This window comes from Anthonomus grandis, chromosome 4 (genome assembly GCF_022605725.1).
Source record: "Anthonomus grandis grandis chromosome 4, icAntGran1.3, whole genome shotgun sequence".
Lineage (NCBI taxonomy): Eukaryota > Metazoa > Arthropoda > Insecta > Coleoptera > Curculionidae > Anthonomus > Anthonomus grandis.
The window spans coordinates 28,857,965-28,873,702 of NC_065549.1; the positions used below are offsets into that span (position 1 = coordinate 28,857,965).

Here is a 15,738-nt window from a genome sequence, read left to right on the forward strand (position 1 = left end):
TCCCCAACATGACTGTTTGTGAACCATCACTTTTTTGTTTTATTTTTTTTTGTTATTTAGTGTGAATTGATTCTTTTTTCGGGAATGAAATTATTTAATTATTTTTAATTAATTTGAAATAATTTAATTAAAAATAATTAAATAATGTAATAATTAAATAGTATATGCGCTACTACTACGAACTTTAGATTTTTAATAAGGATCTTTGGATAAACTCTTGAAAGATGAAATCGGACTTAGTACTTGGAGTAGTTTTGAAATAATTTTGTGTATTTTTATATTGTGGGGGTGGTCTAAGACTTCTCGACGTTACATTACAGTTAGAGCCTAGTGACAGAAATTATTAAGTGTTCAATTTTATTAGGTGTGGTTCTCGTTCTTGTATTGTCTTGTCTTGTGTCAGACAATACAGATTTCTGCGGTCTGAAAAGCATTAAGACTTGCCCAATAGTCAGTTCCTGCATGGATGTTAACTAAAATTTTAGCAATATCTACTAACTTTCCTCGGGTATGTTCAGAAATATGACTAGTTAAATCTTTGAAATTAGTTTTTAACTATTTAGAAAGCTATTATTGAATTTATTTAGTTTCTTACAATGGCAATCGTAAGGCTTAATATTATTAAGTGTGGATCCAAAAAGATTCCAGGTTACTTTATGTGTTGACATTTCTTCCTTTTCGTTAATTATAGATAAACCACCAAGGGAAATACTTAACTTATCAATATCGTTCATTAATATGTTTTCAATATATGCAAAATACAACAATTCGTTGGAACTTAATTATTTCTTAATTAATGCGTTTAATTCGTAAATATTAAAACTAAATACGTTCAACTCGCTGATGCTAAACTATCCATATAAACTCCTAAAACCTAAAACTAAAATAAATTGAGATCTAATTCTAATATAAAACTCGACCCTCCTTACGAAATTTACCCAGCCAAACGAGTGAGAAGAATAATCTGGCGGATTTTGTCACTAGCCTTACTAAAATCGGTGTAAACAACATCAACCTCATCCAAATAGCTATGAACACATTCAATGTACTGAAATAAGTTTGTCTTACATTACACACACACACTACTTTACTATTACAGATTTTAAAATTAGCATAACAGCAGTTTCTTCTAATTTTAAAGTCGGAATAAAATAAAATCGTAATTAGACGCTTAAGATTGCAAGACCAAATTTTAATAAAAGTTAAAAATAATTAATCTAGACCAGCCCCTTTCTCAATATCTTATCCCTCCAAAGAATTCTGAACCTTATTTCTTAATGGATTAATTAAGTTTTCATGACTAGAGCTGCGATCAAAGCGAAAAAACAGCCCTTATCAAAAACAACGTGTTAAAGTAAGTCGCAATAAAGATACAAATATTTTGTCTGCCCCTAGATATATTCTGGTCGAAATGCATTGCAGAAACAATTAAATTAGATTCTTGCTGTTTTAAACATGTAGTCCGGTTTGGTAATATGGTGGTAATATGTTTCCGATGATTTCACATAATAATGAAAATTTCTCTTTATTAATAGTTTCGAGTGACTTAAACTTTTAAACAAGGTATAAAATATATTTTTTTTGTATGGTGGATGTAAGCTAAACAAAAAAAAGTTCGAACATTTTGTTAAAATATTTTAGGATAAATTTACGTATAACACTATAAAATTTCTCATAGAAAATATCGTAGAAAAAAAGTCTTATATAATAAGAAAACGGTTTTCCAATCAATATCGAATAATTACAATTAATGCCATTAATATTAAAGCTGTTTTATCTTACTAAAAGCCTAGTGGTTAGAGTGGTTAATGATAGTAAAGAAAAAGATGGAAAAACTATTCCAATTGGGCCCATGTAAAATTGTAAGCTTTATATGGGGGATTTTTTCAGCAATTTAAGGGATTCTACCCTGAAAGGATCTCTCTTTTTCATTGGGTATGACTATAAATTAATATAAAAATAGGCGAAAAAATTGGTGTATGATCTAAACCAATAAATAAATAGCCACATGGATATTATTAGAATTCGTTATTCAATTAGACCTTTAGGAGTACGCACTTAAGTACGTAAGATGTTGATACTGAAATTGTCAAACAATGGGCTGCCAGATGCAGTTATGCAAATAGGTCTCTTGATAGACCAGTCATGCCCCACAGGGGGTTACCAGAGCCCAATGGCCTTAGAAAACCCGATAAGGCTCTCTGGTCTGAAGGACTTAAAATCGCTCGGTGCACTGAAGGTGTTACCCAAAGACGATTTCCAGCGTGGAACGGTTCTTAGTTGGTATTTACCAATGCGTTTCTGCGATTCTGGTTTTAACCAAAATAGGGGAAAACGTGACGTCCCGGATCAGCTGTTTGGCGTTTGGTTTTTACCAATTATTACCCAGTTTTAAACTTGGGCTATTCTTTCGGTTATACAGTCCAGAAGAAGGCTATGCTTGTAAAGATTGTAAAAAATAGATTGAGGACCTGAAAATGACAAGCAATTTGCTTAATGGTACCTATTTTCGAATCGAAACAATACGTCTCACTTACCTGTCAAAGTTGTCAACCAAAAGAATAACCGCGGTTCTTACCAACGCTGAAAATCGGCTTAAGTATTTGAACTTGTCGCGCGTGAGTGCTGCACTCCCCGACCACGTGGTCTACGGTTTCATTCTCCTCCCAGCATGGTATAGAGATGGATTCTTAAGTGCCAGAATCCGGTTAAAAGACCTGTCACTAGCCGAATTTCGTGTCTCTTTAGGCGTAGTAGATTTTTGGTGAGACAGGCAGAGGGCCCACCTATGTGCGCATTGGCCTGTCTCATACCAGGGAACTCGATTGTTACGACTTCGATTGTTAAAAAAAATCGATTCTTCCAAACTTTTACCGTGCCATTTAAATTTTTGTGAAAATCAAATGACTCTTCTTGCCAATTTACTAAAAACTCTAGTATACTCCTGGATACCTACCTAAAGTACCTATATTTCAGTTTTAAACAAGCTCAAATTAAGAAAAGTCTGAGAAGTCTTTTAAAAGTTATAGCCACTAAAACGATTAAAATTTCACTACATTCCCCTACTTCATAAAGGTCGCTAAGCCAATGAAACTTTGACCAAAATGATGGAAAATGTTCTAAGGCTTCTAATTAAGCTAAAAAAGGTACCTTTAGTCCTATGGTTGGAACCTTTGGTGTGACACTCAAATTACGAAACAGTTTGACCACTGATCAAAACTCTTTATTTTACGCTCCGTAAAACAGTGTCGAAAGTAACACAAAAAGTTTTGGTTAGTGGTAAAACTGTCCGTAATTTAAAGTACCATAAGCTGATATTTTTCGGAGAAAATTAGACTTGAATTATTGACCTTTTAATTACACCCCGTAGTAGCCAAATTTCGAACTTTGAAATAATTTCCAGCATTTTCTCTTAGCCACTTTTATTATGTCAGAAAAAATACAATGGTGTCAGATTGCCGCAATCCGCGGTTAGTGAAAGAGCTTGTATATGGAGCAACGATTATCTGAGATAAGAAGATATAATCACTGCAAAGTATATAAAGTGAAGACAAAGTATATAAAGGTCCAAGGATTCGACGTTGCGACGTGCCACAAGGCATACCGGTAAACAGCACTGCCATCAATATATTCGATAATATCTTCGTTACAAAATATTTTTTCAAATAATTACTGAAATGTTCATATTGCAATAGAAAATGAATTACTGGACTTTTCACGAATTTCAATGTTCACTAATTTATTAGAATATTACGATGATTTATTAAATTAGACTTTTACCCACTCTCCCTTCCCCTGAGTAAGATTATTTATGATCAAGTCAAACCCTCTCTCCCTTCAAAAAGTATTATGTAATTTATGGATAGCCTCTTCCCTGCTTGTTTATAAAAACTGACAATTTGATTATAGAGCAGACCATAAAATTGTGATAAATTGTGATTAAATGTTAGTTACATAATAATGGCCAAGGAAGAACTGAATTGGTAAGCACCGAATTACCATAAAAGAAGAACCTCCTGATCATCATAATCAAGGCATAATTCACAAACTCATCTTAAAAGAAAGTTTCATGACATTTAAAACAGTGTTATTACTTAGCTTGAAACCAATTCAGTGGTTGACAGTCAACGGTTGAGTAAAGTAAATGTACTGATCAGAAGTTGCTTATAATATTCTAGCGTTTTTCTGATTCGTTCGCTAGTGTGAATTGAAACGCAAATATGGTTCATACATTTATTTAAATTAAAGCAAATATATTCATTTCATGTTTTAAAAATGTTATATAACCTTGTACACTTAGGTAGTTAGTCCTCTAAAATAGTAAAAATCGATGCTTGTTTTTTAGGTAAATTTAAGTCAAACATTTCCTATGACTCCTATGAACATGGACGTTGGCATAGACTTCCTTAACGAGAAACCATTTTTAAAAATTAAATAGTGTTAATGGGGTGAAAACTACAATTCTGTTTGAATATTATACTACTTATAAAAATAATTGTTTATGGTATTATTTAAAAATGTAACTATAACCCATAATACGGCGGTTCTTACTTAAATAAAATGATTTAAATTTGGTGAGTGCAAGGGTTAGGAAAAACTATTAAAATAAAAAATAAACACCTTGGTAAGAAAGAATTTGCGGACTTATGTTCATAGGTCGTTTTTAATTCGAATTTACGTAAAGAGCATGTACTTGTATGATCAAGTTAATTTAAGCATTTTTGTCTTAAAGGCACTAAAGTAATGTAATGTTAGGGAAAAATGTGTTTTTAAAACCAATAAATAAATAATTTATATGTTTAAAAAAAAATTAACCGATCGAATTATAATCACTGCAATAAAAGTAAAGTCATTTTTATAAACTCAAACTTTTTTCATTTATGGACACAAAATGATACAGATTTCAATTTAAACACTAATACAGCATCCTTGCCGAACACCCTGTATGTGACCAAGTTTATGTTTTGTAATACTACTGTTTGTTTGAAAATATCGAGGTGCAAGTTTGACCATTCCTGTATAAAACGAGAAGTATACTTGGGGCCGTTACTCTGTCAGATAACGAACTGTAAAGTCATCTCTTAATCTTCCATAATACCACATACTTGGCGTGTAATCCGGAATACCAATTTATTTACCAGGTACACCATCGAAATATACCGGTATACCAGGTTATCCATAGTTGGTCCAACTCAAGTGCAACTCTACTCTGCTTAAAGACTCCCCAGTCTTGAAAATTCTAATTCTAATAACGTCTTGCAAATTTAAACCTGCGGGACACGACGGTGATTTTTTTCTCTGCTGTAATTTCATATAGCAAGTCTTCCTTATTTTTAATTTTTTTCCATCTACATATATGTTTTTATTGTATCCCAAAATTTGTTTAAAATACACTATAATATTAGTGATTGGCGGGATCGCAGACGATATGGTCATAGAAGTCAGAGGTAAATGCGTAAGTTATGTTTTTTTTAGAAATAACACGGGATGCACTAAACATAACTGATAAGGATAACACAAGTGATGCAAGGATAAAAGCTTGTTAGTAAACTCCTCTTAAAACCACCATAATTTCTCTCACAAAGAAACCAGCCCTAGAACGACTAAAAGAACCAAACCTAAATTAAACGAAGTTTTCAAAAAGAGTTATTCCTTCATCCTCCGATAGTAGGGCGTCTTTAAAAAATGATTTACTGTATACATTGAAGAACATTGGTAACATAACACATGGCATAAGTCTTACTTCTCTCCTTATTTCTGGGCTTTCTTCATTCTCTACTATTATTTATGCGCGTTGATTCCCAATTCACACCTTCATAAAAGCAACAGGAAGCGCAAACAAAGTCAAAACCTCGTCTCTCGAAAGGCAAACAAAAGCAAGAGATTAAATCAATTTATGAACTGCCATCAGAAAAGATGATTTCAGATTACTACCTCAACAGACACTTTTCTGTAAAAATCACAGGCCGACAGGACTGGAAGGATGATCCTCCAATAAAAGCAGACCTAGTCTGGTAAACAGATGGCTCAATGATTAATTAAGATGCAGGTGTACACTATCTGTATCTCAAGAACCCTTATAACAAAAATGGCAACGAGGAATCATCCAAAAATTTTTTTAACTGTGCAGTGGCCGTAAGGGAGCGCAACTATAAAAATAAAAATACAAGTTTAAAATTTGACCAAAATTACTAAATTAAGAAATATGTTTGATAACGCCATAAAAAGCTAAGTAAATTTTCTATCAATTCAGTTTAAGCCAAATTTTCATTAGATTGCTGTCTTGTACACTTCTTAACCAATTTTAATGAACAAGGTGTCATATAAAAAATATGTTACAACAAGCAATAAGTAACAAAAACAAGAGCAAAATTCTCAAAAAAATTAGGCACTTATTTGATGTGTTCGAAATATTTTCCATCATTCTGAATAAAGCGGTACAACCCTTGTTGCGTTAGATACTGTTTATAGCCATTCTAATTCTCTCAGTTATATTTTCTCGTATTGTTGGTCGAGTTTTGTAAGTGAGATCTTTAATTCTTACCTTCTTATAAATAAAAATTGAGACAAATTAAGTCCAGAGACTTAGCTGTAGCCAAGGGAATAAGCTTCATATTCGAATCCACCGGAAGGTGGATTCGAGGTGACGGACTTGATTCGCAAAATAGGCAAGACCCCGTATTGAAACCATACATTTTTTCTTGTCACGAGGATCACGTTTTCTGTTAAAGATTTAATTCACCATTTAGAGTTCTATCAAAGATAAAAGGCCGATAATCTTTCCTTAAACAATTGCGCACCATACATCCACTATCCAACGATGTTGATGATCAACTTCACACTTACATTGAGGATTATTATCACATCAGTAATGCATGTTGAGTCGGTTTACTATACCATTGCTGGTAAATGAGGGTTCATCTATCATCATTAATTTTTTTTTGGCTTTTTCCTTATTGGGTAAAGTCAAGGGTTGGTTTTCTAAAGTTAGATTGTGTACTTCCTTAACTGAACACCTTGTATATAAGTTAAAAACAGATATTGCCATAAGATGGGGAATTATGCTACATTGTTCCAGGGAGAAGTTGCCCTCATTGAATCACAAGAAATATTCAAAATAAGAATATTGTTTTATATTCAGACGATCACGCGGCGTTAAAGGCATCAGCTGTCATAACGCCAAATTTGGGCCAGTAAAAAACGGTTTAAGTGCCCTCGAGAGTATAGCCACGTTTAATAAAACGATTCTCGCATAAGTATGAAGGCCATTATTGAAGGTGCAGACAAGTTAGCCAGCACAGGCTTAAGTCATAAATGAATAGGCTCCGAGCTACTTTGTGGCATTTCTAGAAGACTCTTTAAAAATAAGCTAAGAAACTTTGAATCCTACAGCTGGTGGCTTATAATAGTGTGTTATATGGTTATATATATAGTGGCTTATGTAAGCTAACAAGTTCATAACAACCTACACCCAACAGAGAATAACCGTTACAGGCTCTGTCAGGAGGCGGAGGACTACTAAAAACGAACTAAAACAATCTTACGTGACTAATAACATCGGTGTACTATTTTGAAATAACTGCTTTTTACCTTCTCCTTTAAGGATTGGTAGAATATTATTAAAATACTTTTTTACAGTAAGAGTTTCAATATTTTCATTCAAAATTGCATGTAGATTGCGAGAAAGCAATTAGACCTTTCATTTATTTAAAAAAAATACCGTGTTCCCACTTCAAATACTTTTTTAAGCTTATATATCTAACAATGGATAATCTTTTTGCTTATTATTTTTCTTATAGCAGTCATTCTCTTTATACACCCCACATATTTCCAAAGCTTTTTTAAATCTGTAAAGTGTTGAAAGCATTGCGGTATACGCATCGGTAGAACTGCAGTTTAAAATTAAAATGTGACAAGTATAGTGCGGTGAACAGTATTGAGCAGAAGAGAGTAATCTAGCGTGCATGAGAAAGGCGTCGGAGTCAGGGGTTTACTACACATGGTGCAGCCGAGCAATAACAACAACGGAAGCTCCGACATGGACTCACTGGAGGACATGCTGCGGAAGGTAAATATCCCTTGTTTCGTTTTGCTTGTTTCCCTTTGTTTCTCAGTTAAAAGCGTAAAATACGGTCTGTGCTATTTTACGCTTTTAAGTATATTAATAAATGAGAAGTTTCTTTAGAGTTAATTCAGTAAATGAATCGATGCTGTTAGCTATTTATATAGAGGATCATTAAAATGGTGTAAAAAAATTCGGGGGTAATAGCACTCTGAAAAGTATGAAAAAAAAGTTTCTGTGTATAGGGGGGAAAATGCATATTAAGGAATATAGGGGCACTGAAAGGGTGGATTTAAAAAAAGTTTTTTTTTTATTGCACGCTTAAAAAACGAGATGAAATTTCGAAAAAGAAACCTCTGCCATAAATTTGGACATTAAATGAGATAGTGAAACTGAAAAATTATTTGAAAAATCGGAAGGGGTAGTTTTTGCAAGGGTAGGGGTGGTTTCGTGAATACTATTTTTGAGGTTATTTTTTTCGTAACGCGAGTTTATTTTTTGAAAACTATATACTTTTTCCTATAAAAAAGGTACTCTTGTTGCACATCGCCCAGAGCGATGGTTTTCGAGAAAATTGAAGGTAAATAGTTTGCTCTGATGGGTTGCTAACTGGTTAATCAACATAAATTATGAAATTCATGGCGTTTTCGAAAATAAGCAAATAGTCATTAAATAAATAATTGAAAAATTAAAAATCAAAATTTCATGATTTTTTAGAACATCTTAAAGCTTTAAAAAAATTAAATAAACTAAAATAATACCAAAATTCCTTATTATACAGGGTGTTTATATGAAAACTTCCCACCACGGATTTATCGAAAACCACTGTTTAAAAAAAAATGCCGAAATACGTCAAAAGGTTTGTCAAGGGAGACAACTTTCTAACCTAAAATTACTTCATCCCTTTCACCCTCTGCCCCCCAGGGTCATCCCCTTAAAAAAGTTTTAAAAGGCAAGGGGTATCGATTAATAGTTTGTTTAAAAAGTCTTATGAAGTCTTTTATTTTGACGTTTAATTTTTTTAAATCGGTCGATTCGTTTTCAAGAAAATTAGAAAAATCTTTTCTATCTTAATTTGTTCAGATAGAAAACAAAAACATGAAAATATCAGTTTTTATTTCAATAAGTGTCATTTGAAATGTCATGGGGTCATTTGAAATCTATTGTGTTTACTCCCCAACCTGAAAGTTTGGATGAACTTCGTACATGCATCATCGACAGCTGCCATGATATTCCACAACATGTTTTTGAAAATGTCCTTCGGGAATTTGAACATCGCCTATATCATTATTTGGCCAAAAACGGGCAACATTTTGAACACTTATTGAAACAAAAACTAATATCAATGTTTTTGTTTTCTATCTGAACAAATTAAGATAAACAAAGATTTTTCTAATTTTCTCGAAAACGAATCGACCGATTTAAAAAAATCAAACGTCAAAATAAAAGACCTCGAAAGACCTTTTAAACAAGCTATTACTCGATACCCCTTGCCATTTAAAATTTTAAAGGGGATGACCCTGGTGGGCAGAGGGTGACAGGGGGTGAAGTAATTTTAGGTTAGAAAGTTGTCCCCCTTGACAAACCTTTTGACGTATTTCGGCGTTTTTTTTTAAACAGTGGTTTTCGATAAATCCGTGGTAGGTTAGTGGATAAGTTTTCAAATGAACACCCTGTATGTATGAAGGTACTGAACTTGTATACCCATAATTGGCGCTTATAATATCAACACATGGAATGTGTGGCAGCGGTAAGTTTTGCTGGTAATCCAAACACAAAACATCTACTGTTTCATCATGCTTAGCAAGATTTAAAAATTCTCTTAATTAAATAGGCATAGAAAATATCAGTCTTTCCTCTTATTGACTTACTTTCTGGGATTTTCTTAGAAACTATTAGATTGTTCAGGCGATCATACTTTTAGCAAGTGTCGGTTCGCCAAAACTGAGGTTATGGTTCAAATTAAATTCTCTGCAGTACTTTAATTTGGTTTGATTTCTTAGCAGTCTTCTAAAAGCGCGTACTGTTTTGCGTCATGTTTTTCTAAGTGAAGTCTATACATTTTGGCTATATAAAGCTCACTTGATAAAAATTACTTTTTTCGGTTATTCTCGCTACCACAGTGGCGAAGCGTGAACTTTTTTTTCGGGTAGACAAACAATAAAAATCATTAATTAGAAAAAAATGTGTATTCAATATTATTCACTTTAATGAAATAGAGAATTAATGCGCATGAAATATTAACTCAAAGAGAAAAATAATGTAGTGATATAAAAAAGAAAAAAATAATTACTACTAGCATAAAAAGATAGATAGATAAAAATAAATACTACTTACAAAAAAACAAAACTAAAATACAATTACCAATATCGAACAGTCGTTCATAAAATATTCACTAAAAAAACCTTTTCTATACACCCAAAAATAAAAATATTATTAAATTACTATATATATTTATTAAATTACTATAGCACGCGCCCCCACCAAATGCGGAGATGTATTGCGGCCGACCAGATTAAGCGTGTCCATAAACAATAACCCTCAACAGCATAATAAAATAGCCGGTCGACTTCGATAGACAAAAGCTCGAATGTCTTTTTGCGAGTAAATTCTGCATACGTAATAGGCTGAATACTGATGCGGCCGAACCTCTGCCACCTGCTTGATGCGTATATGGTTCGATAATTTGCTCTAAATTTCGGAAGACAAAATATCAATGTGTCTTTCTGGGGCTCGTATACAATAATTGGGTGTCAGCCCTGCATTTTTATTTTAATTGGTGCGTCAGGCAGGGCGCGCCTTAGATATTATTATAGATAGATAGGTATTATAGCCGTTTAGATACTATGTAATAATAGTAAGGAGAGCGACTACGTTCTGTGTTTTTTTTTTTTAATTTTAATTCAACAATTACATGAAATAGTTACGTAATAAATTAATGACAAATAACTGGATAATTTTGGGTAGACAGTGTCTACCTTGTCTACTCGTACGCTTCGCCACTGCGCTACCATGGCACTTTCTTTATGGAAAACTCTAAATGTGCTCATTAATTGAAACCACTACGTCTTCGTTAATTTTGTTTGGTCTATTTAAGTGTCATCCACGGATCTTCTGATGATATAATATGACCTTTAGCTAAATTTTCGGCAAGGCGAGAGGCTGGATGTTTGGTAAACCCGTGGAAAGAATAAAATTCCTTCTTATATATTTCGTGAGCTCCTGTACTTATCTAAAAAAGTGTAAAATGTAGCACGCCTACCTAAGTATGAAAAACATATATTTTATACGTACGAGCTTTCTCTTTTCTTGTCCAGAAGTTACGGCCTGTTGTTGCACATTAGAAGCACTTATCAAACCGCCTAAATGAAAATCTTGTTTATTCTTATCTCCCACATCATAAAATTGCCTATATTAAATATATTTTGTTTTTGTTCGTCATTTATTTGATTAAAGCACGCAGCAGTTTTTTGCAGTTGCAATTTGACCCTGTTTTTTTCCTTTGGGATTCTTGTTTTCCTCATGTTTTGTATTCTTCACGTTTCGCGTTTTTGATTTTCACTACGTTTCGTTTCCAGTTCTATTAATTTCGAACCCGGTTTTTGCCCTTTTCCTTCTCACTTGCATTTAGTTGTGTCTCCAAATTACTACCACCAGATCTATTTTGCGGTCAGTCATTAGAAGGCATTTTGCTACGTTTAAATGTACCTTCAGCTAAAAACCTCTTTCGCTTCCGACTAGAACTTGGAACCTCAAACTTATCAGATATACAAGATTCACTGCTAGAATCGGCAAAAGGAACTTTCTCACTTGACGTAATAATTTAACGATTTGTTTACGAATGATGTCCGAACACACAGTTTTTGTTTACACACTACGAAAAACGTACTCACGATCCGAATACCAATAACCAACTAACACTAATAAATCCACAATCTCGTACAGACAAGTCCACGATGTTGCCACATTCACTGGGAGCCAGAAACAGCCATCTCTAGAAGTTGAAGACTGATTTTTGCACCTAATGTCCTATTTAGTAAATTCAATTACCTTTTTATTTTGCTTTATATATAACGGATTTGGCTGATTGTTACACCAAAAGATGCAGTATGATTAATTTTGTAAAACTCATAAATAAACGAATTTTGTGAAAAAAAAAAGTGGAGTTGACCAGTTGTTGCACCGAGCCCTTGAACATTGAAAGACCAAGAGCTTGTCGGTAATACTGTTTATAATTTAAAGCACAATCTATTTATAATAAATATTTATCATGTAAATATTTTTTGACGACTTCAGCAATGTTGTTGCCTTTTTGTGTAATATACGTTATATGCATTCATTTAAATTTAATTTCATTCATTTAAATATTGACTTCTTTATAAAATATCTTAACATATTTTATTTAAAAAAGCTTCATATGGTATTAAAGAGGAACAATAGTATTGTTTTGTGCCTATCAAAATAAGTGACAAATTTTAATGATATTACAAATTGTTTTTTTTTCAATTTTTACTTAAGCATAATTCAGTGCAAACTGCATCAAAAATGGTTAGTTTGTGTTGAAATTGCAATCGACGATAATAAACAGTTGGAAGATATGCCTTAATAATTTCTGGGAAAAGAATTTTATCCCATCTAATATCTTGGACCTAAATACGCTAACTAAAGCTACGCCGAGGAAGATAACTTGTACGACCACAAGCAATTGGTTTCACTAATTAGAAAAAGATATCTAAGGCTGGGTTCAATTGTAGTCTCAGGTTTTTTAGGATAAAATTGCTTTTTTATTAAAGGATGTGTTTTTTCCAATTAGAAGCCCACTTTCGAAGCTCCAATCCAACTGCTGCAACTGCTTTAAATTTATTAAGTTTTGCTTCTGCAGCTCTATTATTTCTTTAACTGACCAAATTCAATAATATTATTAACAAAATTTTACTTTATAAAAATGGCATGAGCAAGAGGAAAATATTTTCCATTATCTTCCACTAATTGGTAAAGGTAAATATAAATAACAGTGCACAAGATAAATCTTTATAAAATCTTTTTTGTATTTTTAAAAATTCTGTTCAAAATCATATTCCTACACATTTGACGAATACCGACACTTAATCTTCTCGGGAATTATTGTAGACAAGTCCTGAAAATAAAACTTGCTCATCGATAGCCTTTGGCCTTTTGCCAAAAAATTAAGGTTTGCATTTTGCTAGACCAGTTTCCAGGGAGTTAAACTGAGCAACATCTATATCAGTCTATTATGGCCTTTAATATGTTATGAAAATGTAAATACGCTAATTATTTGTGTAGTTTTTATACTGTTTCGTTCTCATTTTGTACTTTAAATTACTTAGTTTATTTAATTAGGTTTTGTTTAATTAGGTCCCATTTGGGCTCCAAATTATGTTATTTAATTTTAAGTTCATTAGAATATGGAAAGACTAGAATTAGTAAACAACAACTTTATTTCAGTTCAGCATGTGCTCTGGGGCAAGGAGGTTTTGTTTCGAAACATATTCACTGATTCTCTGTTGTTAAGCTTACACACATTTTCAAGAGGAAGCTATATATTAACACATATAATAATGTTTTTGAAGGTGGTAGACAATGGTACAGTGAAAACATCTTGTCGGACTTGCATTGTCTTATTTATTTATTGTAACACGACGTTTCGGTTGGTAAGTATCTCCAACCGTTATCAAGTGTAAACTGAAAGCAAACTACTATTCTATAGGCTTATATACTAGATGTGTGCAGCGATATGGAAGGGGGGGGAAGGGAGGGAAAGTCATCCGTGAAAAAGAGTTGGAGGGGGGAAGGACACGCGTCTCTCTAGATCCTACACTGTCCTGAGAGTAGAGGCTTCCAGATGTTGGGTATATCGACGCTTGGCTGGCTGAAGATCCTCTGATTCTGTGAAATGAAAGCTGCCTCTACGAACTTCCTCTTCCGCCAGTGCTGTTCCTTGTGCAGAATCTTGGCTTCTGACCAATGGATATTGTGTCCATTATGCCACGCGTGCTCTGCTATCCCGGATTTGGAAACCTCTCCTCTTTGGGTCCAGCTGCGATGTTCCTTCGCTCTGATTTCTAGGGGGCGCTTCGTTTCACCTATGTATGAGTCACCGCACTCACATGGGATCCGGTAGACGCAATTTTTGGTATCCACCATGCCATCTGGTTTGGTCTTTGAAACCACGCTTCTGATAGTGGTGCTAGATCTAAAGGCAGTTCTAATATTGTACTTGCTGGCAATGCGTCGGATTTGTTCCGATGTACCCCTAATGTAAGGTATGGGTAGAAGTCTGGTTGTCGTGGTGGCCTCGTCTCTGATTTGATTTGGACGCGTCCTTTGGATGGTCCTACTTATTAGCTTCTTTGGATATCCATTCTGTTGTAGGTCTTTGTAGATGGTATCCACTTCAGTCTTGAGATCCTCGTCGTTTCTACAGATGGTTCGAGCTCTATTGTAGAGGGATCTTATGATGCCTGCTTTGGTGGTTGCAGGATGGTTGGACTCATAGTGCAGATACTGGCCCGTGTGTGTTGGTTTTCTATAAGCACTTCTCAAAAAAGCACTTCAGGAGTTTCTGCTTCACCTCAACAGTTTCAGACCAACAATCAAGTTCACGATGGAGACAGAAAAGGACTCAGCTCTACCTTTTCTAGATGTTCTCGTTAAAAAGGTCGGCGGAAATCTACGAACTTCAGTTTATAGAAAACCAACACACAGGGGCCAGTATCTGCACTATGAGTCCAACCATCCTGCAACCACCAAAGTAGGCATCATAAGATCCCTCTACAATAGAGCTCAAACCATCTGTAGAAACGACGAGGATCTCAAGACTGAAGTGGATACCATCTACAAAGACCTACAACAGAATGGATATCCAAAGAAGCTAATAAGTAGGACCATCCAAAGGACGCGTCCAAATCAAATCAGAGACGAGGCCACCACGACAACCAGACTTCTACCCATACCTTACATTAGGGGTACATCGGAACAAATCCGACGCATTGCCAGCAAGTACAATATTAGAACTGCCTTTAGATCTAGCACCACTATCAGAAGCGTGGTTTCAAAGACCAAACCAGATGGCATGGTGGATACCAAAAATTGCGTCTACCGGATCCCATGTGAGTGCGGTGACTCATACATAGGTGAAACGAAGCGCCCCCTAGAAATCAGAGCGAAGGAACATCGCAGCTGGACCCAAAAAGGAGAGGTTTCCAAATCCGGGATAGCAGAGCACGCGTGGCATAATGGACACAATATCCATTGGTCAGAAGCCAAGATTCTGCACAAGGAACAGCACTGGCGGAAGAGGAAGTTCGTAGAGGCAGCTTTCATTTCACAGAATCAGAGGATCTTCAGCCAGCCAAGCGTCGATATACCCAACATCTGGAAGCCTCTACTCTCAGGACAGTGTAGGATCTAGAGAGACGCGTGTCCTTCCCCCCTCCAACTCTTTTTCACGGATGACTTTCCCTCCCTTCCCCCCCCCCCCCCCCTTCCATATCGCTGCACACATCTAGTATATAAGCCTATAGAATAGTAGTTTGCTTTCAGTTTACACTTGATAACGGTTGGAGATACTTACCAACCGAAACGTCGTGTTACAATAAATAAATAAGACAATGCAAGTCCGACAAGATGTTTTCACATATAATAATGTTAATTTA

General features: G+C 34.5%; 1 protein-coding gene across 7 annotated transcripts in view; it reads left to right on the plus strand.

Annotated features, from left to right (window-relative positions):
* Positions 1 to 15,738, plus strand: part of LOC126734959 (uncharacterized protein CG43867) — a 180,777-nt gene that overhangs the window by 41,357 nt on the left and 123,682 nt on the right. For 4 of the 7 annotated variants that reach the window (XM_050438818.1, XM_050438824.1, XM_050438823.1 and 1 more), the window contains exon 2: positions 7,800 to 8,068. In XM_050438818.1, the coding sequence (XP_050294775.1) occupies positions 8,000 to 8,068 (69 nt within the window). In that variant the 5' untranslated portion in view covers positions 7,800 to 7,999. The remainder of the gene's footprint in view (positions 1 to 7,799; positions 8,069 to 15,738) is intronic. The other 3 variants (XM_050438820.1, XM_050438821.1, XM_050438822.1) reach the window with 3 other exon arrangements.